Genomic DNA, 23,986 nt, shown 5'->3' on the forward strand with positions numbered 1-23,986 from the left:
CAAAGTTGGTGCTTTGGCTATTTACTATGAAGTGTTTTTGATGTTCACTAACCCTTGTATAGCTATGCAAGGAGAAAGGTGTTGTTGTTTGCCTTGAGATGGTTTCAAGGAAACATTGTTTATGGCTCCCTTTAATGGGATGAATTCTTTTCATGGCTCTCTTTATTGGGATGGATTATATCTATGGAGATTTCTTTCTTGGACGAGATTTATATAGATATTGGGCTTCACAAGCAATTTCTATGGACGAATCTGTCCGAGTTTATAGAGAAGAAATCTTTGGTTATCTCATGGATATGATGCTTTTATGGATAAAGTCCACCTCTACTCCAAGGTGTGTGGTTAGCACGGAGCATGTGGTAAGAGTTATGGTATATAAGAGTTATGGTATACAGGTCTATGATTCCCTTTTACTCGGATGGATTATTCCTTTTGGCTCCCTTTATTAGGGATGCATTGGACTTATGAAACTCATGATTCACATACCCTGTGTAGTGTTCTCTTGTCCTACGTGCTCTCTTGAAGATTGTTTCTACCATGTGAGGGTGGAACAATAGAGAGCAGATACAAGGGAACATGGGCACTTCAAAGGGTAGTGACAAGCACAACATACCCTGTGTAGTGTTCTCTTGTCCTACGTGCTCTCTTGAAGATTGTTTCTACCATGTGTGGGTGGAACAATAGAGAGCAGATGGAAGGGAACATGGGCACTTGAGAGGGTAATGTGAGTTGGTGGCCGAAATGCCTACAAACTATTGGTGGCCGAAATGCCTATAAACTATATGTAGCAGAAATGCTTATGGAACACCAGGTTATCTATGCCTGCGACGAGTGATTGTTTTATCTTGTTACTTGAGCCCACCTCTCATCCAAGGTGTGTGGTCAGAGTACCAACACGGAGTGCAAGTGGTAAAGTGGACATGACGGGACTTATGTCTATGCCAAGGGTCATGTGGACCGATGTCTTGTTGGCAGGAGACTTATTTTGTCTTGCCCATTTACTTGGGACATGGATTATGATATCTGGACTTATGGGACTGTTTTGTCTCGCCCATTTACTTGGGACATGGATTATGATATCTGGACTTATGGGATTGATTTGTCTCGCCCATTTATCTTGGGACATGATTATGATATCTGGACTTATGGGACTGTTTTTGTCTCGCCTATTTATCTTGGGACATGATTCTGATATTGGTATTATGGAGACTTATTCAGTCTCGCCCATTTCTTTGGGACATGGATTCTTAATTTATATTGGATTTTTGAGACTATCTCGTCTCGCCCAATCGATGGGACATGATTATATCTTGAATATATGGCTTGAAGCTTAAAGTTGCGGACAACTTTAAAGAAGTTGGGGAGGATGTCACCAGCCTGGACATTTCCCAGTCTGAAAGGGGTCTGGTGGACTCCAAGATGTTTAAATATTTGGAAAGTACAAGCTTCGGGAATGGGGGATTATCCTAGAATACAAAGGACCACACTCCTAAAATTTAGGAGAGTTGCTATTTTTGGCCCGACTCTGATGGAAGTTCTGTTCGCGTCATTACATCTAGAATTGAGCAGATACCAAGAGTTGGCAAAGTGCCTATGACAGAATGTCTACCAGTTGGGATATTTTTAGAGATAAAGTTTATGGAAGGACCCATCTCTTAGATTGGGACATGTGGCAAGGAGGTGGACCAAAGTGAGACAAGTGGCCTGACACTTGTTAGAAAATGGATCAAAGTGAGACAAGTGGCCTCACACTTGTCACTTCAGCTATTGTGTGGCTCTCCACTTGTCATTGTAGCCTTCTCTTGCCATTTTAGCTCATGGGAGGCCCAAATCTATAAATTGGAGCCCTCTCTCTTCATTAATAGAGGCTCTCTTGCTGCACACTAGCCTCTACCACCGTTGAAGGCTGCCCTAATGATGGCTACTCTCTTTCTCTCTCTCTTGAAGGCTGCCCATGAAGAATACCGGCTGTTGGGGACTATTTTGGAGGCTTTCATCGCGAAGAAATACTTAAGGCAAGGGTATTCAATCATTTATTATGATTTCTAGCCATTGTATGTGTTGTACCAGCAGTTGTACTTGCTGTACCAGCCACCGAACCGGCTGTACCAGCCACCGTACCAGCTGTACCAGCCACCGTACTTGCTGTACTCGCTGTACCAGCCACCATACCAGCTGTACCAGCCACTATACCCACTGTACCCGCCACTGTACCTGCTGTACCAACATTTGTACTTGCTGTACCTGCTGTACCAGCCACTGTACCGGCTGTACCAGCCATTGTACCTGCTGTACCGGCTGAATGGAGAGTAGTACTTGCTGTACCAGCCACCGTACCGGCTGTACCATCCACTGTACTTGCTGTACCAGCCACCGTACCGGCTGTACCAGCCACTGTACCTGCTGTACCAGCCACTATAGCGGCTGTACCAGCCATTGTACCTGTTGTACCGGCTGAATGGAGAGTTGTACTTGCTGTGCCCTTTCTATTGCATGAAGACCCGTGGTTTTTGGGGAAGAATCAGTACCCACACGGAGGTATATGGATTATATTGTTGGCTCGGCATTTCTACAGCCTATGTTCCGGCTCAGTTGCCTTGTGTTGGGCTGTGTTATGGCATTTGTATATGGATAATCCGGCATCTCCCGTGGGGAGAGTAAGGCCCTCAAAGCTTGTACATGATATTATTCTCCTTGGGTAATAAAATACTCCAAGGGGGGGGGGGGGGGGGTCGGCCCATTCCGGCCTCTATGCGGTGTCACGTGTGCAAGCTCCATTTTCAGCATTTGTGGATGTTTTGTCCAGCCTTATGTTTTATGCAAAGTGATGATGGATATGTGTTAAGGCTGTGGCCATGTTTAAGTGTTTTAATATGCATTGATGGTATCAACAAGTGTGTCAAAGGCCCTAGTCCCCCGGGCACCCGCCGCCGCGAGTTACACACAGACTCATCAAAGCCTTGAGGGGAGATAACCATACATAGTTGGGTTTGAGTGGGAGTTAGCTTTTCGAGGCGAGATCTACACACCAAGAGGAGTACGTGCCTCGAGAGTGGGAGCCATCCTTTTTAGAGTCTACCTCTAAAAATATGGTAGGATCGTTATCACAAGCGTTGTTCCAAATATGAGACCAAACACCCAAGGTTAGCAATATGGAACTCCAATGGTACTATGTGGTCGAATCCACGAGGTTTGAGTGAGACTCTCGTAGGCAAGGTTGTTATTTTCTATACAGAGACTCATCAAAGCCCTGAGGGGGATAACCATACATAGCTGGGTTTGAGTGGGAGTTAGCTTTCCAATGCAAGATCTGCACACTAGGAGGAATACGTGGCTCGGGAGTGGTAGCTATCCTTTTTAGAGTCCACCTCTAACAAATTCTCAAGCTGTGTGTGTTATTTTGCACCAAGCCACTCTCCTTACACTGCACACCATGGCCAATCACCGAACTTACCATTATATGAGGATATTACTGTCACTTGCACAAGGTAGTGCCATGTCTAATCCCTAATCATATCCCTTACTAGGCTACAATATTAGGTGCATTTAGGGCATCTTCATTAGGATGCATCAGGTCGGCAGCAATTCAACACACATATCATCAAGTCAACAACAATAGAATATTAGTCGGCAACATTGTGTGAGAGTCGACAGCATTTATGAGTAGTTTAGGTGCAAAAGTTAGCATTTTATATTTTATGTGAGAGGACAAATCCGCTAGCTGACAATAGCTTGACCTGGCCGACTAGCATATAAACATCATATATAAAGGCAGATATATTAGCTCATGATTCATCTCTCTCCATCTTGTTGGATCATGTATAGTCAGTAGCCCTTTTGCCTAAGGCCAAGGATAAATGTAACCTTTTTCTATGTCCATAATACATATACTAAAAACCAATCTCTCTCTCTCTCTCTCTCTCTCTCTCTCTCTCTCTCATGCATTTTGCATTGATGTTCCTATAGGGTGCTTGATGCATGTGATTAACTGCATCAAAGCTTCCGCCTTTGACACAAAAACTGGATGATCTCCTAGGACAGTTTTAGGACATTATGCTTAAGGATGATCTCCTGCTATAGCTCCCACCCAATCGCCCTGAGGATCGTCGCATTGCGTTGGTCCCTGAGAAAGAACCACCCCGATAAGTTCCCCTAGCATTGGAGGGCGAGTTGGAGTATGAGCTTTTCCAATTACTCCGAGCTGGATTTATTCAACCCTCAACCTCACCCTTGCTGTACCTATCTTGTTAGTGCAAAAGATGGACAAGTCCGCATGATTATGCGTGGACTACAGTGCACTTCGAAAGCTCAACAAGAGGGGGTGCCACGTGCACAAGGAATTTCATTATTAGGTGCATTTACGGCATCTTCATCAACATGCATCAAGTCCGAAGCAATTGAGCACAAATATATCAGGTTGACAACAGCAAAATATTAGTCAATATTTGTTAGAAGTCATCTCCTGTCTAGATTTATACACCAAGGCCTTTGTTGTGGGTGTGCCCGCCCTCTATAAGGTGTTTTATCATTTTTCCTTACTCCCCGTATTTTTTCCCTATTTTTTTCCATTTTTTCCAATGGTGGGGAGGGTTGCCAGAGGATGCCAAGAGCACTCCAGTGCTGGCCGATTGCATACACATGAGTCGTGGGCTACTGGACTACTGGCCGACTGCAGTTTCTCAGTCGTGGGCACTTTTTTGCTGGCCGACTGCATTTATGCAGTCGTGGACATTTTTCAGCAGTCGTGGGCACTTCCTATGCTAGCCGACTGCTCTCCCAGGGGCATATATATAGGCCCCCAGCCCCATACCACTATTTGTATCTTATTCGGGATCTTCTTGTGTATATCAGAGCAGAGTTACACGCCTACATCTCTCTCTCTCTTGTGCTGTTTTTCTGCCTGCGTTTTTTGCTCGTGTTCTCAGATTTGGTCATCATCTCCGCTGCGTATTCTGACATGGTATCAGAGCCCTAGGCTCTAGATAGGTCTTGGGGTTTGTGTGAGCAAGAGGGGGACTGTTTTTTGGCTGATTGGTGGACTGTTTTTGGACTGTTCGGGAAGAGGAGAAGCAAGAGGAAGGCGGGCTGATTTGCTGGACAGCCACTTGCAGGTTTTAGTTCTTCTTTGTTCCCACCCACCCACCCTTTTCAGAGTACATCCCCGCTATGGCAGATCTGTGTGAGATGGCCGAGAGACATGTGAAGATTCCGACACTCCCCACGTTCCCGGTGGACCGTCAGTTGGACGGGAGCAACTACGGCATATGGAAGGTGATGATGGAATCTGTTCTGGAGTCCTACGACCTCGCCGATTTCGTCGTCGTTGGTGTTCCACGGCCGGAAGTAGAGGAAGGGGAGTTACCGTCGATCCGAAAGGACCGGAAGGCCCAGACACAGATGTGGGATCGTGTCAACGCCAGGGTCCGTTCGTTTATTTTCCTCAACTGCACACCGCAGGTAATCAATCATGTAAAGCACATGAAACTGGCCAGAGGTATATGGCAGCATTTGGCCTCTCTTTACAACAGGGTATCGCCCATGAAGAGGATTTCCTTGGAAGTACAGATGTGGGTTATGAACCCTGCAAAAAAGTCCGACGCTGACTGCGAGAAACTGAAGGCACAGAGGACTTGTAATGATTGTGGCGAGAAAGGCCACTATTGGAGGCAGTGTCCCAAGCGGAAGACCGAGAAGGGTGAAGACTCCTCAACAGCAATCATGAAGACTCTGGCTTTTGTGCACCTGGAGGTGATGGACAGCGATGTTACATTTTCTTCAGGCGGGGAGGAGATTGGAGGACTCTCCGCAACGGATACTCGGGACTGGATTCTCGATAGTGGTGCTTCCAGGCACATGACTCCTTCTCGTTCCGGTTTACAGGATCTCTGCAGGTGTTCTCGTCATATTCTTACTGGTGATACATCCACTATCCCAGTTCACAGTGAGGGCAGGATGGAGATAGTTCCCGTAGAGGGGGGAAGCATTCCTCCCAAGTGTTGTATGTTCCGGCACTTGGTTTTCATCTGTTGTCAGTGCATCAGGTTTGCAAGACTGGCGTACGGGTGGAGTTTGATGAGCATTTTGTTGCTCTCCGGGATAAAGCAACAGGCCAAGTGGTTTGGGAAGGCGGAGTGGAGAATGGAGTTTACAGGCTTTCAGCACTCTCTCTCCCAGGTCCTCAGGTTTGTGATGAGTGGCAGTATGGTAATGGTCACTTAAGTGTGGATACGTTGCAGGTGCGGGCTTTCCGGGACCAGATGGTGGATAGCTTGCCAGTAGATGGCAGCAGTTGGCAGGAACTTTCCAGTACTGATGTTGGTAGTTCTTGTGTTTGTCAGTCGGAGGAAGCTGAACAGGTCACTTATGCTCTGATGTCTCGTAGTGTTCGGGACATAGAACCTCCAGTAGATGAGGATGTTCTTTCCACGGGGACCTTTCGAAAAGCCAGGCAGGTGACAGGTGCTTACTTGCAGAAGGAGGTGGTTTCACCAAGCTTTGTGGTTTCGGATTCAGAGGGGGTGGTTGACAGGTTTCATCATGTTTCCAGGACTTGTTTGTGCACCGTAACAGGTGTTGATCCTTGTGAGCAGTGTGATGTCTCTGTGACTCAGAAGCTGTATGGTTCATTGATCTGGTTGATGGACACCAGATTGGACGGGAGCTTCCTGATGAGGCGGTTGAGCTCATGGTTGCGGATGACTCTTTGGGAGGCAGGAGTGCGTTTCATGTGGTTTCTGCGGCATGCGAAGGATCAGGGACTCTTGTACACAGGAGGGGGATTGTTGGATGGAGTCCGACTCCACGGTTGGAGTGACTCGGTTTGGGGAGGAGATCCGGACACGAGGGGATCTACTTCAGGCCCAAGAGCAGTTTTACGAAGCACTTGGAGACAATCTTCTTTTGCCTTGTCGAGAACAAAGGCAGAGTACCGGGCTGTTTGTGATGCTGTTTGTGAGGTAGTGCGGATGCAGAGGTTGCATTGCAAGTTTGGGCTTCCACTGGAGGAACCCATGGTCATCCAGAGGCACTTTGTTCGTGAACAGATCGTTGCTGATGACATCTTGCTAGAGTTCTGTTCAACGGAGGACAGTACGGTGGACCTCTTCACGAAGTCGCTCTCTCAGGATTTGCTCAGGCGGCACCCCAGCTCCCAGTGGTTGGTTACACAGCCAGGAGCGGAGGGGGTGTTAGAAGTCATCTCCTGTCTAGATTTATACACCAGGGCCTCTGTTGTGGGTGTGCCCGCCCTGTACAAGGTGTTTTATCATTTTTCCTCACTCCCCGTATTTTTTCCCATTTTTTCCAGTGGTGGGGAGGGTTGCCAGAGGATGCCAGGAGCACTCCAGTGCTGGCCGACTGCATACACATGAGTCGTGGGCTACTGGACTGCTGGGCCGACTGCAGTTTCTCAGTCGTGGGCACCTTTCTGCTGGCCGACTGCATTTATGCAGTCGTGGACATTTTTCAGCAGTCGTGGGCACTTCCTATGCTAGCCGACTGCTCTCCCAGGGGCATATACATAGGCCCCTAGCCCCATACCACTATTTGTATCTTATTCGGGATCTTCTTGTGTATATCAGAGCAGAGTTACACGCCTACATCTCTCTCTCTCTCTTGTGCTGTTTTTTTGCCTGCGTTTTTTGCTCGTGTTCCCAGATCTGGTCATCATCTCCGCTGCGTATTCTGACAATAGTGTGGTGTGAGAGTCGATAGCATTTATGTGTAGTTAAGGTACAAAAGTAAGCATTTAAAGCTGCATATTCTATGTTGAGGACAAATCAGCTGGCCAACCAGCATATCAACATCATATATAAAGGCAGAGCATGTTAGCTCATAATTCATCTCTCTCCATCTTGGAGTTGGATCATGTATAGTCAATAGTCCCTTTGGGAAGACCTATAGATGTAACCTTTTTCTATGTAAATAATACATATACTCAAAACCAATCAGCTCACGGGCAATGGATATACTGCTGCTTTGTGGATTTTTGCAAAGCTTTTGATACTGTCTCACGGGCCAGACTGATGAGGAGACTGCATGATATGGGAGTGCCTGCAGAGATGCTACGGGGGATCATTACACTCTATGAGTCAGTCTCACAAGCAGAGTACAGGCTCCAAGAGGTGACTCAGAGATCATACGCAATACTATCGGGGTGAAGCAGGGTTGCCCCTTGTCTCCTACTCTATTTGGTCTATACATTGACAAGATCACGGATTACATAGACAAACAGGGAGGACCAGGAGCACATTTGGCAAGAGTCCTGATACTGATCCTCTTGTATGCAGATGATATTGTTCTTATTTCTGATTCACCAGAGGGGCTGCAGAGGCATTTGGATGCATTACAGGCCTTTTGCGAGGACCAGGCCCTTACTATGAACCTTGGAAAGACCAAGGTCATGATCTTTAACACCTCCTCACAGTGGATAAGTAGATCGACAGTATAGTTTACATACAGTGGAGAGCCTGTGGAGTATGTTACCTCATATGTATACCTTGGGATCACTTATGTTGGACCTCAGTTCTCGATGCGGAAGGCGGCCGACGCTAGATTGATGAGGGGATATGCAGCCCTTGGCTCGCTAGAGAGGCAATGCTCACAGATACAGTTTCAGGAGCCAAGGAACGAAGCTTTGGCTATTTGATATTCTAGTTACACCTGCACTACTGTATGGTGCCCCCATCTGGGGTCCTAGCTTATACCACAGGAGGAGACAGAGGAGAGAGTCGGCTGAGACAGATTCAGAGGAGGTATATGATGGGTGGAAGTCGATGGAGAGGCCCCTAGTGGCGATGATCTCACGCATGATTAGGAGTAAACCATCAGTGCCACATGAGATTGTGCGGGCAGAGATGAAGGCTGCACCGATAGTGACAGAGGCTCTATTCCAGACAGCGACATACTGGCATAGGCTATGGGAGCTTCCACTTGATAGATACCTCCGGCTAGCCCTAGAGTGTCACGTGCATCCCGCACTTGGATGCCACGTAGACATATCTGTACAGAAGGTGTAGGACCTGGGATGGTGAACTGGTCCCATGTGAGCCCAGTCTGGGACGAGTCAGCCCAGGGATCCATCTCAGTTGTCCGAGGCCAGGTGTGCATTGTCCGGCACAGGAGTCTAAGGTCAGGTGTGCACTGTCTTGCACATGAAACAGTGCCAGTCCGCGCTGTGAGTCTCCCTCTGGAATGATGTCAGTGATTCTGTGCATCTGGTATGGTACCGGATGCCAGATCACTGAGTAGTTAGTGTTTAGAACAAGGGGCCAGCCCATAGGGCTACCCCGGGTCTTTGTGTGGGCATGGGGATGGTGTGAAACCACCCCCATGAGGGCCAAGAAAGCCCTGGCTGAACCCACCAGCCATGGAGGGGCTGTAAGACAGCCCTAGGGGCAAGCTAAAGGCAAATTTCAGGAGAATACAGCATTTTCATGGCTGTAGGGCAGGTATGGGGCAGCCCATACAGGCTGCCCAGCCCTCATGAGGTTTGCAAAGGCCCTGTCCAGCCAATCAGAAGCAGGCGCATCATGCCCAGCTTGTTAGGAAAAAAACGCAGCATTTAATGTGATTCTTTTCAGCATTTAATGCTGGAATTTTTCAATCGTGGGAGCATTAAATGCTGGCCGCCTGGCTTTATGCTGGCCGACTGCTGTAGTAGGAGTACTATAAAAGGGAGAGCCCACAATCCCACCATTTCATCTCATTTTCTCACCAAGAGCTCAAGCATAAAGAGGCTAGACAAGCCAAGAAGGTGCTAAGGGGTGAAGGATTTCAGGTCAAGGGCAGGGAATTTCCAGCCAAGAAAGGTCCAAGATTTCTGTATTTTCTTTCAGATTTACATCATTCTAATAAAGCAAATACACCATCCGTGGTGGGGGCCCTACAGAGGGTATTTGGGACCCAATACTGTGTCCTCTCCATCTCTCTCTCCCTCTCTCTATTTTCTGCACATCTCCTTTCAATTTGTGCGTTAATTTCCGTCACGAAAAGAGTGCTGATTTCTGAGTATTGAAGTTACCAATTCTTCTCCGAAGCTTCTGCATGTTACATGGAGTCCTCGAGACAGTTGACACTTGAGGGAGATATAGAGTGCTGGTATGCACAGGTAGGCACTTGGTTTGGCATGCACGGTATGGAGATGGAGGCACTCCCCCCCTCCCAGTACAGCATAGAGGCCCCGTCATTTGCTCTCTGCCGCACAGAGCGGAACAGGGTTATCGAGAAGGACATTGTCAGACTGGATACTCAGAGGACATGAAGTTCACCTAGTCGTCCACTAGGGACGAAGCTGGCCTTCTACAAAGATCACCTCCTATGCCTGACAGAGGATGGGTTCATCATCCGTCCATGCTACATGGACATACACCTATCCTTTGGGGTGAGATGTGCGATCGGCGAGATCCACACCTCGTCCCACCAGCTAAGAGTGGAGACTGCCAGGTATGGGCCTAGGAAGGCCGCACCAAAGGACAAGATATGCAACCTCTGTCACACAGAGCCCGAGACAGAGAACCATTACATATGCCGATGCTGTGTATACTATAAGATTCGGGGAGGTTCCATTGCCTCTCCGAGCTGGGTTCAGACCACTTTCCAGGATCATGGACTTCCCGGATTAGAGATGCTTGGGACTTTTTCTTCTAGAGCTCCGTAGACACATGGAGTCCTTAGTGATATCCAGATCAGCTGTACTTTCTCGAGGACCAACATAGAGAGCTCTCATGTTCTAGATTTTTGTTATCTTTCTTTATTACTATTTTGTACCCAGGATGATGTACCTCATGGATATGATGTAACCTTTTGGTCTCATAGGTCATTTTGGCCTTTTGCAGACGTTAATACAACTTTCTCTCTCTCTCTCTCTCATGCGTTTCATGCGTTTTGCGTTATTGTTCCTACATGGTGCTTAAGAGCTGTGATTAACTACATCAAGGCTTCCGCTATGTCCCAATTATGGAGTTCTCATAGCTGGGGAAAGTCCTCTTACTCGGGGACTTCAATGCCAGGACAGGAGTTGCTAGGTGCCACTACTTGATCTCGATGACCCTATCAGACTATAGGAGCTGGACATCACTGACATGGGTTACAAAGATCACCACATGATTGTGAGGAGGTCGTGGCGTATGGGAGACATTTCCTAGAGCTGGGTCTTGTTATCTATAATGCGATGTCCCGATGGTGTCTCGATAGCCCTCCTCTGATGCCCTCACCTCCTTCCCTTACTTGGGAGGTACTTGCACCATGGACGCTTTGACACACCTTGTCCCCGACTTCTCCATCCTGCCACCCCCCTTTGGAGCTAGCTATGCCTACCCTATCTTACTCTTACTTGTACACCACCTACCCCAAGCTTGCCTCCTGCAACATCATAGTTGTTTCTCGTACCGGTACGAACAAGTCCGTACGGTACGATATCGTACGGTATCATACGGTACGATATAGGCGTTTATAGCCGTTGCGCTGCCGCCTGTGCCATTTCTTTCGCCGTTTTAAGGGCCGTTTGCTGGCCATTTTTGGCTTGCTTTGTGGTCCATGTGACATGTCACATGTGTTTAAGCCTTTGGCATTTGCTTGGCCCATTGCCATGGGCCATTGAACATGTTACATTCTTATAAAATGCCCACCCCCTAAGCTTCTCTCAAGGCTCTCATTACTCAAGTGACCATCAAGCCCCCCCCTCCCTTGAGTCTTGCTCAAGTGACCATCAAGCCCCCCCCCCTCCCTCTCTCTCTCTCTCTCTCTCTCTCAACTCTCAACTTTCAAGCCACTCTCTCCCCCATAGGCCATCTCTCAAGCCTCTCTCTCTCTCAAGCCTTTAGGCTCTCTCTCTCTCAAGAGTCAAGACTCAAGCCTCACTCTCTCATTTTCTCAAGCCTCTCTCTCTCTCTCTCTCTCTCTCTCTCTCTCTCTCTCTCAAGCCTATCCATCTCTTGAATCTTCTAACTTCTCTCTCTCTATTACAATGACAAGGGAGAAGAATGAAGCCTTCAATGTGCATGCTATCCATGTAGAGAAAGCCGATGGAAAGTCCAAGTCATATAGGTGGACTTGTAAGTATTGTGGCAAACAATACACAAGTGGAGTTACTAGGCTTCTCCAACATCTTGGAAAGGTGGGGGGGCAAGTTGCGCCATGCAAGGAAGCCCCCCTTGCTATATCCGATGAGATCTTCAACAAGATCAAGGGTGGATTGGGTGCTCACCGTGATAGTGGTAGAAGCTCAAGGGCGGATGATGAGGTCATTTCCCCGCCTTGTGATACATCCTCCCTCGCCGCCTCCATCGGTGCCGCCTCCGCCTCCTTAAAGAGACAAAGGCTTGAGTCTACCACGAGGCAAACCACTCTAGCCCAAGCCACCGGGGGGTTCTCTTCTTCTCTATCACATCTCCGAGAACGGCAACGGCTAGCGGATATAGAGATTGCACGCACCATTATTGAGTGCAATCTCTCAGTCCATGTGCTCAAGGTAGATCAATGGAAGTCAATGGTGAAAGCCATTGCAAATGTGGGTCCATGTGAAGGATGGACCGGCGTCTCCTATCATGACATGCGCACGAAGAGGCTTGTGGATGAGAGGGAGAGAATCGATAGATCTCTCAATCCGGTGCGGGCGGCATGGTCCAAGTATGGGTGTAGCATCCTCTCCGACGGATGGAGTGACCGGAAGAAGAGAGGCATCATCAATATACTTGTCTCTTGCCCTCTTGGCACATACTTTGTGCGGGGCGTGGATTCCGGAAAGGCGGGGAGGAAAACATCGGGTGCATTCATATATCGCCATATCAAGCAAGCAATCATGGAGGTAAGTTTCAACTTTCAAATTGCACTCAAGTCTTTAAAGTTTAGGCTTTAGTATATGTGATATGATCATATGTGGCTATATCATGACTCAAGTCTCATACTGCATACGCTCATTGCATCCATTCATGTGCATTGTGACATGTAGGTCGAATCGGAGAACGTGGTGCAAGTCATCACCGACAACGCTTCAAATTGCCGTCGGATGGGGAAGTTGCTCGAGGAGGACTATCCCTCCATAGTATGGACGCCTTGTGCCTCCCATTGCATTGACTTGCTCATGGAGGATAAGGGCAAGTTAGTGTGGATGAAGGAAGTAATGACCGAAGCTATCTCTATTGTCACCTTCTTCACCACAAAGGTGAAGGTGCTTGCCATGTTCCGCGAACATAGCAAGTTGGAATTGAAGAAGCCTTCATCTACACGCTTCGCCTACATGTGGCTCCTCTTGGAGCGCCTCCACGATGTGAAATCCTCCCTTCGCCAAACAGTGGTCTCCACAATGTGGAATGAGTGGGATGAGCGAGAATCGACGGAGGCCAAAGCCATGCAACGGCTTTGCCTAAAGGAGGAGTTTTGGCAGTCGGTCCACACTATTGTCATTGCGGTCATTGCACTTCTATAGGGTATTGCAGATGACCGACATGGAGGGAGCCACCATGGGCCTTCTTGTTCACTTCATGAGAGAGGCCATAGCAGAGTTGCACGCTTCTCCTTCCATTGACGAGGAGAAGCGCGATGGTATGTTGGCCATTGTGGAGAAGAGATGGAAGTGGATGCGAAGACCTATCCATGGTCTTGCCGCTTTATTGCATCCGGCTTACAAATCACCCGCCCTCTTCACCAACGTGGAGCTACTTGAAGCCCGAGATGCTTACTTGCCCAAAGCATTGCCGGAGGATCGCCATGGGAAGTTCCTTGAGGAGCTCATAAGCTACAATGACCAAAGGGGAGGAGCCGCGTTTGCATCTACTACCTATTGGAAGAGGGAATCCCTTGTGAAGCCCCTCTTTTGGTGGGAGACATTTGGGTATGCGCTCTCAAGCCTCCAAAATGTGGCTTTGAGAATCCTAGCTCAGGATTGCTCTTCGGGTGCATGTGAGAGGAACTGGAGTTCCTACTCACTTGTACACACGAAGGTGGCTTTGAGAATCCCAGCTCAGGATTGCTCTTCAGGTGCATGTGAGAGGAACTGGAGTTCCTACTCACTTGTACACACGAAGTTACGTAATCGCTTGAGCACGCAACAGTTAGAGCGGCTAGTGTATTGCCGCGCTAACTTGCGCATGGTGTGCGCAATGCAAAAGATGGAATCGGCGAGACAGGTATAAGTTACAACTTATAAGTTATAAGTTATAAGCATTCAAATTTCAAACCTCAATGTTTATTGAAATTTGGAACCAAATTCTAATACATTGCTTGTCACTTGATCATTGTACAATGTAGGTGAATGTGGATGCATCTATCGAGAGCTCGAGTCGTTTGATCGACGACCTACTCGCACTCGTCGTGGGCGTGGAGGTAGTGGCAGAGGAGTGCAAGTAGGAAGCCGTGGATGCACAATTCGTGGTGCTTCCAGGGACAGTGCATACCTATGTGCGGCGTGGATCGGGTAGCTCCACACTCGCTCTTGCAGATGAGGATGCTCCCTTTGGCTTCTCACATGAGCTTAGAGAGCCTGAGTTCGATGATGAGGGCAACCTTCTTAGCGATGGCGACTTCGGCGAGGCCACTGATGTGTCCTCTTCTCATGAGGATGATTTCAACGAGAGCTCTGATAGTGATGCCTTTGTCTAGTCTCTCCTTGGGCCTTGGCTCTAGCCTCTCTTTTTGTACTCGCGCCTAGCGCGCATGATCGCATCACACCTCTATACTTTATGTACTTTTGTTTGTCACTTCAAACTCATTTAGTTGTTTTTAATGATATTTTGGTTTGAAACAACTTCTCTAGACTCTACCCTTCCAAATTGAAAATGTCTATGTTTGTAGGTGTTCTTTAATTAAAAAAAACCGTATTTTATCGTACGATATCCCAAAATTTCATATCGTACCGAAAATTCTCGTACGGTATCGTATTTTCATACCGTGACAACTATGTGCAAAATGTAGAGTAGATAAGAGTCTTGGCATTTGACACGGTTTGGAGCATCATCACCCTCAATGAGTCCCTCATCAAATGAGTGAGAGTCCTAGGAGGTACATCGTAAGAGATTACGAGCACTATTGGGGTGAAACAGGGCTACCCTCTATCAAGCACTCTTTTTGGCCTCTACATTGATGAGATCTCCAATGGAGGAACAACCACACAGGAGGTCTGTAGTGCCAAGTGGGGTCACCACCTCTATCGGTGTGCTGCTAGTCATCTCCGATCGGGGGTAACTGCCTGTGTGCGATCCAATCTCCAAGGACCCAGTTGGTCCTATGCTCAAGGCTCCCCATGATACATGAGGTCGGGCCCCAAATATGTGGCCATTGGGTAAATGGGTTAGGGGGCTCTAGACCCCCCAAAGGCTGTCGAAGACGATCTTCTGAGGCTGCCGAAACTTTCCGCCTAAGGGCCATCCTAAGGTGATCCCAAGCTCGATGTAAGCTAGCTCTAAATCTGTCCTCAAAAGCTGGAGAAAAACCGCGGAACCGCATCTTTGTGAAAATCCATTTGATACTCTGCGGCCAAGGGCCTCCAAGACTCGAGGTGTGGGCTGAAATCCAGGCCAAAAGAAAATCCTTCCAAGGCTCACCACCGGGAAGGATTTCTCTAACAATTAGCTGCAGCACGGCACGGCTTAGAATAGCATGGTCAATGAGGCCTAGCCCCCCCTACGACATGGCTGAATGATCACTCTCCATACCACCTTGGCCCTGGCTGGCCTCTCGTCACTACCGGCCCATAAGTTGTTCCACATCAAACCTTGTACCTAGGCAATACATACTTGAGAGAAGGCCAAGTACGAAGTGATGTACCACATGGTGGCAACAAGACCTAGTTTGCCACCACCACTCTACCTACTAGGGAGAGCCTCACAGGACTCCAGTGAATACTCAGAAGAAGAGGTGTGAGCTGCTGCTCAGGAGATATCAATGCCCACCTAGCAACCAAGATAGTGATTTGGAGTGCCCCTCGAGATCCAATGCAAAGCCTCAACTGAGGCGCCAAGTCGGGCAAGTGCACAACCTACCCAAAAACCACACGCCTTGTGCCAGTTAATCTCTGCTCCTACTGCGCAACCAAAAACCTCAATCGCCTCCAAAAAATCTTTGGAAATTCCCCATGTCTTTTGAAAGGAAAGCTGCTATGTAATCTGCAAACTCTGAGTCAAGCAACTCCTCCTGCGTGCGGAGGGGGGGGGACGCGATCCTTGAAGCTCGGCCTCCTAGGCTGAGAGTAAACTACTCATGGCCTCGGCGACGAATAGGAAGAGGTAAGGTGCCAAAGGACAGCCCTGCCATACTAAGCAGGACTAGAATGCTCCGATCCTAAACAAAGGGCACCGGTTTGAGTGTCATGAATCGAGTCCCAAAGAAAGGGTTGAAGTTTGCTACTGATGACCTTGGCCAAAATCTTATAGGCGGTCCCTAGAAGAGTGATGGGTCTCCAATGCCGGATCTCCAATCTGTCACCACCCTCCTTAGGAATCAAGTGTATCAAACCCTCTGAGAGCCTTTCTAGCATTGCATCTATGAGCATAATCTCATTGAAGGCAGCTTGAAGGCCTTCCCACTATGGCTCTTTGAAGCTCTCCTATATGAAGGTCTTCCCACTATGGCTCTTAAGCTCATTGAAAAGAATGTCAATAAGTCTTCCCACTATGGCTCTTTGAAGCTCTCCTCTGAGGATGCTTCGTCTCTGAAAGCATTGAGGCCTCCCTAATCCCTGTATGTTCCATGAGACTTTTCGCATATCAATCTCTGTGTGAGGCGGAACTAGCAAAACTGCCCTCCACTCGAAGAATCTTGGGCAAGGATTTACATATGAAATAATCACAATCTGTCCAAGGGCGAAGTAGCGCCAAGTGGGCGCGGATCCTGTCCTCCATGTAATGCCACTCTATCTGAGCACGAGAGTTTGCATCTTCCGGACATAATGGAGGTACTTGTAAGAAGGGGAAAGAAGTACTGCGACAGAAGTATGCATGAACACATAAAGCAGCACCTCCAGGCTGGAGGCCACCGTCTCCCCGTCCTGGTCTCTGTGGCATGAGCCTCCAAGCTCCATCCTAGCCAATGGCCATAGATGGGTGAGTACATCGGTGATGCGAAGATCATGAAGATGATGAGATAGCTCAACTACCGGACCCTGGATGGCGGCAGTCACCGACTCTAGGTCCCACTCCGTCCTCGGGGCTACACTCAAAGAGAAAGAGAAGATCATCGCGCCATTCTCTAGCATAGAGGGTCTGGAGTGGTGAAAAACCACACATATCCGAATAGGTGCTCTCATCTCCTCAAGCATATATGTCCCTTCCGTCGGAAGCCATCGAAAGAAGCTATAATCCACAGGCTGCCCTATCCTGGAGGACCCACCTCGGAATTTTGGTGGGAGAGCCCTCACTGGGGAGGCGGCGATGGTGATCTCAATCGGCTCAGAGAAACAGTGAATCAAGCCGCGAACGGATCTCGTCGATTATCTCCGCTTCGGGTCATGGGCTGCTTGGCGGCAACGGGAGTGCTTTAGAGAGGCGGAGGGAGGGGAGGATGGACTCCGATGCAGAGGACGGAGTTGAAGGAACTGCTGCGTGGGTTAAGACGGGTGATCATGGGGGAGGGGAGGGGGCAGGGGAGGAGGCGGAGAGGAACGGGGCCTCAACGGGCACTGAGAGTCACAGGAGGACTCTCCACAGGGAATCGGCCACCAAATCGGAGGGGTCGAAAGGGCTCGCTCAATGACTGGAGGGGGCTCGTTGGGTGCTGTGATAAATGCCTAAAACGACTCTCTGACAGAACTAATCCTCCTGTGCCCTACAAGCTGGGTGCGCACGTCGACAACACTCAGCCCTAGTGGTCAGTTGACGGCCCGAGTACGGGCCTACCATCCGCCACTCTCCAGCAACTGTGTCATCCGCAATCAGGACCTGGTGCTCTGCTGCCTAAGAACTTGCCTCTCTCTCTACCCCTGGTGAGGATCTAAACGGGACAAGGGAGGGGGGGGAACTTGAATACTCTACATGCTGAAGGATGGGGTCTCCCCAAAGACATGGGATAGATATAACATGTGGCACTCCATCCGACTACGCAACACAAATGCGGAGGGATGGAATCTCGACTGCCCGTGCAAGGACTGAGGTAGTAGTAGGGGGGGATTCCATCACTCTTTTGTTGGCAGCACCAATCACCGGGAGAAGAGAAAGGTATTCCTTCCTAAGGCCTAGGAAGCAAACCGACACTAGGAAGCCTGACACGTCACCAAGTGGGTCAGACGCACGCAGGGTCAAAGCCGTGCTGCCACCGCGCAAAAAAGGCATGCGCCATATGCAATGCAAGAGAACTAAGCTGTATAACTCGATCTGACGCCGCTGGCGAGTCAAACTCCACCTGGTAGTAGCCACACCCCAGAGGGTGAATGTCTGTGATCTTTGCAAGCGCACGAATGAGGCTCGCCTCTTGTAAAAGATCTCTAAGTTGTCTACACGCAGGGCCGCCACCAACAATTTTGCAAACCACGATGGAGGCCTCCAATGCTTCAACAGTCGTGGCGAGGATATGAAGGCGCGCTTCGGAAAAGGATAAGCAAGCAACGGCGGCCTCGATCAGGGATGACAGAGAGTTTGTCATGTAGTCCTAGGAGTGAATACCAGAAAACGACAAGACTTGCTGAGATGAAGAACGCCCTGGAGATCCTAAAAAATCAACCTGCGGGAAGAGGGAGAGGAGAGAGAAGGAGAACAGACAGAGGAGGGAAGGCGGGGAACCGGAAAGAGGGGAAGGCCGAAGGCAGGAGAGACGAGAGACAAAAAGGGGGGAAGGCGATAAAGGGGGGCTCTAAGGACAAATCTTAAATCTATCTGGTTTTTGTTTTTTTTTAATCTCTACAATATGCCGGTTTTATAACTAAAATATATAAAAAATCTCAACCGGTCTTTCTTCATTTTGGTGGGTGGTCGGGTACAAATACACTAGAATGTTATTTTTTTTAGCCCTGCACTAAACCTTTTTCCACCCTTCCATCCTGTTCTATTAGAATGTCTAATAACAAGCCACGAAAACATTAAAAAAAATAGCAAAAAATGAAAAGCACGATTCACGAGGCAGCTTGATCGAAAGCGCAAGGACCAGGCTCTTAGAGCCATGACCCGCCTAGGATTAGTGGGGGGCTTACCTCAGGAAATGGTGCTGAGAAACAGAGGGCTTTCATCAGCAAAAATACTCTCTTTTAATTTAAAAAAACGCTTCTGAAAAAAATTCATTGGTTGCAGTCATTGAAATGCCTCGAACTCCCACTAATCTTCCCAATTTCATGAATATTTGTGGGGTTAGCAGGGGCTTCACAAAAAAGTGCCCTGCTGCCCCTGCTCTTAGGAGATTTGATTGAACCCGTCAAAAGAACATTTTAGTTTTCTATTTTAAGGACCCGAAGCTCTGTTGAACCCGTGAAAAAAAAAAGATTTTGGTTTCACCCTTCCGCTTTTATTTACGAAGCCTTTAGGCTTCTTGTTTCGTTGAAAATCTTTTCGAATGTATGAGAGCACGTGTTCTTCTCCGGCGCATGCATGAAGGCTATCTATCTTGCAACAACACAGGAAACGAGAACGAACCGTCTGTCTTCGTCTTGCATACTTCTCTCTCTCTCTCTCTCTCTCTCTCTCTCTCTCTCTCTCTCTCTCTCTCTCTCTCTCTCTCACACTCTCTCTCTCTCTCTCTCACACACACACACAGCATTAGAAGCGAGATCCTCTCGTTCACGGAACCTTGTATCGACCGCTCTGTCGAGTGAACATGTAAAGCCTAAACGCATTCGCCAATTAATTGATTAATTGATTAATATATGGACAGAAATGTAAGCTTAGCATTTTTTTTAAAGGTTGGGAATTTCTTGAATACTTTAAGAAAACTTTCCTTAAATAGAGAGAATATGTAAATAGGTCAGCAAAATATTGTTTTGCGTTTCTATTAAATATATTATGTGAGTTTTTCAAGATTAAGAATGATTTTTTAAGGTTTTATTTTAGTGTGTAATGATGTGTTTGAAAAAGTCCAAAAAAATGATCAATCTTTCCTTGTCTTTTTTTTAACAATAATTATATATATTTATATTAATAAAGGACAACAAGTCCTTTCACATCCCATCAAGGGAACCTACTCAACAATCTCCTTGCCCAGGTTGCCCTTATGTTTGAAAAAACTCAAAGAAATGATGACTTCATTGCTTTCTATTTGCATGCAATATGTAATGGTTAATGATTGAAAAAAATCAAAGAAATGATGACTTCATTGCTTTTTCTATTTGCATCCATTGACTCCATTTAAAGTCTCACAATTCTCTATAAAAGACCTAAAGAAATCCTTTCTATTTAAGGTCTCAAAATTCTCTATAAAAGGCATTCTCTACGGAAAAGAAGGAAGGGGCCTCATGTACTAAGGACCTACTAATTAAATGCAGTGTTCCCTAACTACATTTCAGAAGGAAGGAAACTAGATTAACGTAGCAAGTGCATACAAGGTAATCGATTTAAAAAAAACAAAAAAAAAACTGCTTTAATGTTATTCTTCAACTTCTTTGAGGTATCGAGCATCTCTCCATATATGAGGTTCTGTCTTGTAGAGATTGACAAGAGACTTACAGGGAGCTAGCGATAACGTTCAGGATTGTAGTGAATGCTGCTCCACCATTCGTGTCTCCGCTCCGAACAAGCTTTCCAGCATACCACAGCAGCAAGGAGAAGGAAGCAAATCCCAATCCATACAGGGAACCAATTCCCACCCCCTTTGCCAACCCGCTCCGATTTGCAAGCTTCTTGGTCGATTTGAGAGCATCCGAGTAGGATTGAGAAGCCTTTTCCTCACCCACAAAGGATTGCACGGTCCTGATTTGAGCAATTACCTGGGGGAGCGCACTACTGATTTATGCTTGTTCATTTACACACTTTGGATTGCAAGAGCGATAAAATCTTACCTCATGAGCAATTTCCCCAGCTCTCACATATGCATGTTGGCTTTTGCTCGTGAGTCCCACAATGATATAGGCATAGATTGCTCCATTTAACACAATAACAGGCATCACAGCAAGAGTAACGAGAGTCAGCTGCCATAGAGAGGAAAATGCAACAGCGAAGCCAGTTACGAATTGGGCAACGTAGTGTATCAAATTCCCTGTCTGTCACGTGCCGAGGGTTATTAAGTTCTCTCTCTCTCTCTCTCTCTCTCTCTCTCTCTCTCACATACATCAACCTTTTTGTATAGGTATCTCAATCTGCAGAAGCCGCACATTGAAATCTTTGGGACTCATTTTTCATTCAGTTTCACAAGCGCTTCTTTCAAAATGTGCGAATCCGAACATTAATCCTGCACGCTTCATGATCTTTCTTCGTTTTAAATGAACTTTAAATGGTGTCTGACTGAAATTCATGACCCATGGAGGCACGGGAATCAGCAGTGCGAGAAGTTTAACCTTGACCCCAATGGCGTCCTGGATTAGAGCGGTATCGCTTGAGATTCCGATTACAACTTCGCCCGTGGAGATGTCGGTATCGAAAAAGCCCACGTCCTGCGAAATGAGAGCCCTCACATACTTGGTTCTGATGCGAGCAGATTGCCTGTCTCCGGTGTACATCCACATCGAGACCTCTGCGAAAATTAGCAAAGGCAGTCGTCACAAGCAAGAGCAAAGCAGCATGGTGAGAAATAGCCGGTAACTGGTGAGTCCTGACTCCTTACCCAGCCAGCCGGAACCCAACCGAACGAAGCTTAAGTAGACGAAGTAAAGCGCGTACTGCACAAACGCAGGCCATGGTATTTTAGATTACGGCAAAGACGTAAAGGTCTCATCGATTCAATTTAAGGCTGAGCAAGACAGAAAACTCACCTTAGAAACCTCACTCGACATGTGTGGTCCTCGGGCAGGGTTTAGAACTACGCTTCCGAGAGAGTCGATGAGTTTGCCGAGGAAGATAAAGAAGAAGGGCAAGGAGGCACCGTGAGCTATGGCTGCCAGGCTGCCCATGAGCATGAGCAGATAGTCCAATCCGTCAGCATGCGAGAAGAGTTTGTAGTAGGGCACGCTCACCTGTGCACTAATTCCTTTGCCGCTGCCCTCCCCGCCGTTCTCCTTCTCCACGCCAAAGGTCTCTGCCGGAACTGGATGCTGCTCACTAGTCATTGAAACTCCTGCCATTGAAACTCCTTCCATAGCTCTCGAGCAGCACGACTGGAGCCGATGGGGTTAAAAACAGAACCTGGCTGCAACTTCTCTTCGGTTACTTGGGTGAGTCACTTGACAAGCAACCACAGAGCTTGGCCGCCCCATTCTTCAACATGTCAAATCAACAGGGCAAGCGGTGAGAAGGAGAAAGTGACCCGCGTCATTGCTCTTGAGTAGTACGAATAAACAGACGACTGATTTGTGTTGAAGGCCCCCGCCCCCAAGAGGATGACGTCGTAAAACAAAAAGCATTTGTTCGTTCTTTCTTGGCACCCCCAACCCACCAACCAACTGAAAACTTACTTGCGACCCCAACCAACTTGCATTTGTTGTCTCGTAGCCCTTGACACCCCTCCACCGCCCGTTTAAATGCAGTCCACGCGGCCGCCTTGTGCTCGCATTATTTTATAAATATCCCCCGGGCCCCAGGCAAAGCGTCAACAAATGGCAGCGGCAACATTCAGGAGGCGCCACTCAGCCGTAGACTCTCAGAAAAAGACTTCCGGAATCCGCACGGTACGCGCGGCGGACGGTAGCCGGACGGTAGCGTGCATCGTCCACGTTCTTGACTGCATTTTTTTTTTAAAGGGCATGTTGTGGATTTTCTCTTTGTGCAGTGTGCACCTTAGTAAAAAGCACTTAGCGTGCATCGTCCACGTTCTTGACTGCATTTTTTTTTTAAGGGCATGTTGTGGATTTTCTCTTTGTGCAGTGTGCACCTTAGTAAAAAGCCACGGTACGCGCGGCGGGCATCGTCCACGTTCTTGACTGCATTTTTTTTTAAGGACGTGGATTTTCTCTTTGTGCAGTGTGCACATTAGTAAAACTCAACATTCATTCATTAATAAATAAATAAAAAGAAAGCATTTGGGGTGCCTATTATTATTTAGCGACCTAATATATCGTAGCGACTGACTAGCGTTGTACCGGATTTTATTGGTCCTACTTTGATTTGTCAAGTTTGCAAGTGGAGTTGACACATGACCGAAGGCATTAATAGTTTGCTAACACGGTTGTAGTGCAGTAGTTAAAAGGATGGAAGTCCCAACGAGTTGAAAGTTGACACGTGTGGTTGTGTGCCATGTAAAGTAGCATGCTAATCATCGGCTCACAACACAGTACCTTCGTCGAACGCGAGTCCTTGCAATGGGATCCAATGTTATACCAACTCGTTTACGCGCTCGTGAACCACAACTAGTCATTCTTAGCAAATATAGGTTTGATGTGGTGACCTCTAACTAATTCGTCTTGTTGTAAACATTAAACTTTTTTAGAGAGTAAGAAACCCAAATAAACACTCGCATGAGTTCTGAACCCCCTCCAAAGCATTAACACTACTTTGGTAACCTACTAATACAACATAAGAATGTCCTTTTTAAGGGTCACAAAAATATCTTTATTGTTTTAACTTCTCCAATGCAATTTTTCTTCAAGCTGTGTGGGAAAAATATAAACATAAACGAAAAGAATAAACAAGGTATCTTACATTCTTTTAACAATTGAAGGTCTACCAACCCCACAAACATTTTGTAATAAAATAGATTTGGTATGCACATGTGCATGGGGGATGGGGCTTAGGCACTTGGGTTTAGGGTCATTCACATGTGTACTTTTGAAGGCCTTAGGCTATATTAGGCATAGGGCTCATGGACATTATACCCTTTTTATGATCTCTTATTGTATAAACATCTTGTCTTCTTGGAGCTTAAGTCCAAGCTTTCACGGCTAATCATGACGGTCTTTCCATGTTTAGGCACTGCTTCCTAGGATGAGTGGGACATGTGTGTACTCTATGCTAATGAGTGTAACCCCTAGGTTCCCTTCATTACATTA

At 47.4% G+C, this 23,986-nt stretch overlaps 2 protein-coding genes across 3 annotated transcripts in view; one reads left to right on the top strand and one right to left on the bottom strand.

The window, feature by feature from the left end:
• The window catches only part of LOC147638754 (ABC transporter B family member 19-like), a 46,554-nt gene extending 24,161 nt beyond the window's left edge, over positions 1–22,393 (bottom strand). The window contains exons 1-6 of one of the 2 annotated variants that reach the window (XM_086798724.1): positions 22,019–22,151; positions 21,818–21,947; positions 21,670–21,724; positions 21,404–21,579; positions 20,909–21,109; positions 20,577–20,836 (exon numbers count right to left, since the gene is read on the bottom strand). In XM_086798724.1, the coding sequence (XP_086654850.1) occupies positions 20,577–20,836; positions 20,909–21,109; positions 21,404–21,579; positions 21,670–21,724; positions 21,818–21,838 (713 nt within the window). In that variant the 5' untranslated portion in view covers positions 21,839–21,947; positions 22,019–22,151. Of the gene's footprint in view, positions 1–20,576; positions 20,837–20,908; positions 21,110–21,403; positions 21,580–21,669; positions 21,725–21,817 lie in introns of both variants that reach the window. The other variant, XM_086798723.1, reaches the window with a different exon arrangement.
• Positions 11,740–13,426, top strand: LOC147638755 (uncharacterized). Its single transcript, XM_086796747.1, has 2 exons — positions 11,740–12,805; positions 12,950–13,426. The coding sequence occupies exons 1-2, from the start codon at positions 11,966–11,968 to the stop codon at positions 13,424–13,426; spliced, it is 1,317 nt and encodes a 438-aa protein (XP_086652873.1). The 5' UTR covers positions 11,740–11,965.
• Positions 22,394–23,986: the final 1,593 nt, after the last annotated feature.

Source organism: Cibotium barometz, chromosome 5 (genome assembly GCF_041138505.1).
Source record: "Cibotium barometz isolate CiBa-2024 chromosome 5, ASM4113850v1, whole genome shotgun sequence".
NCBI lineage: Eukaryota > Viridiplantae > Streptophyta > Polypodiopsida > Cyatheales > Cibotiaceae > Cibotium > Cibotium barometz.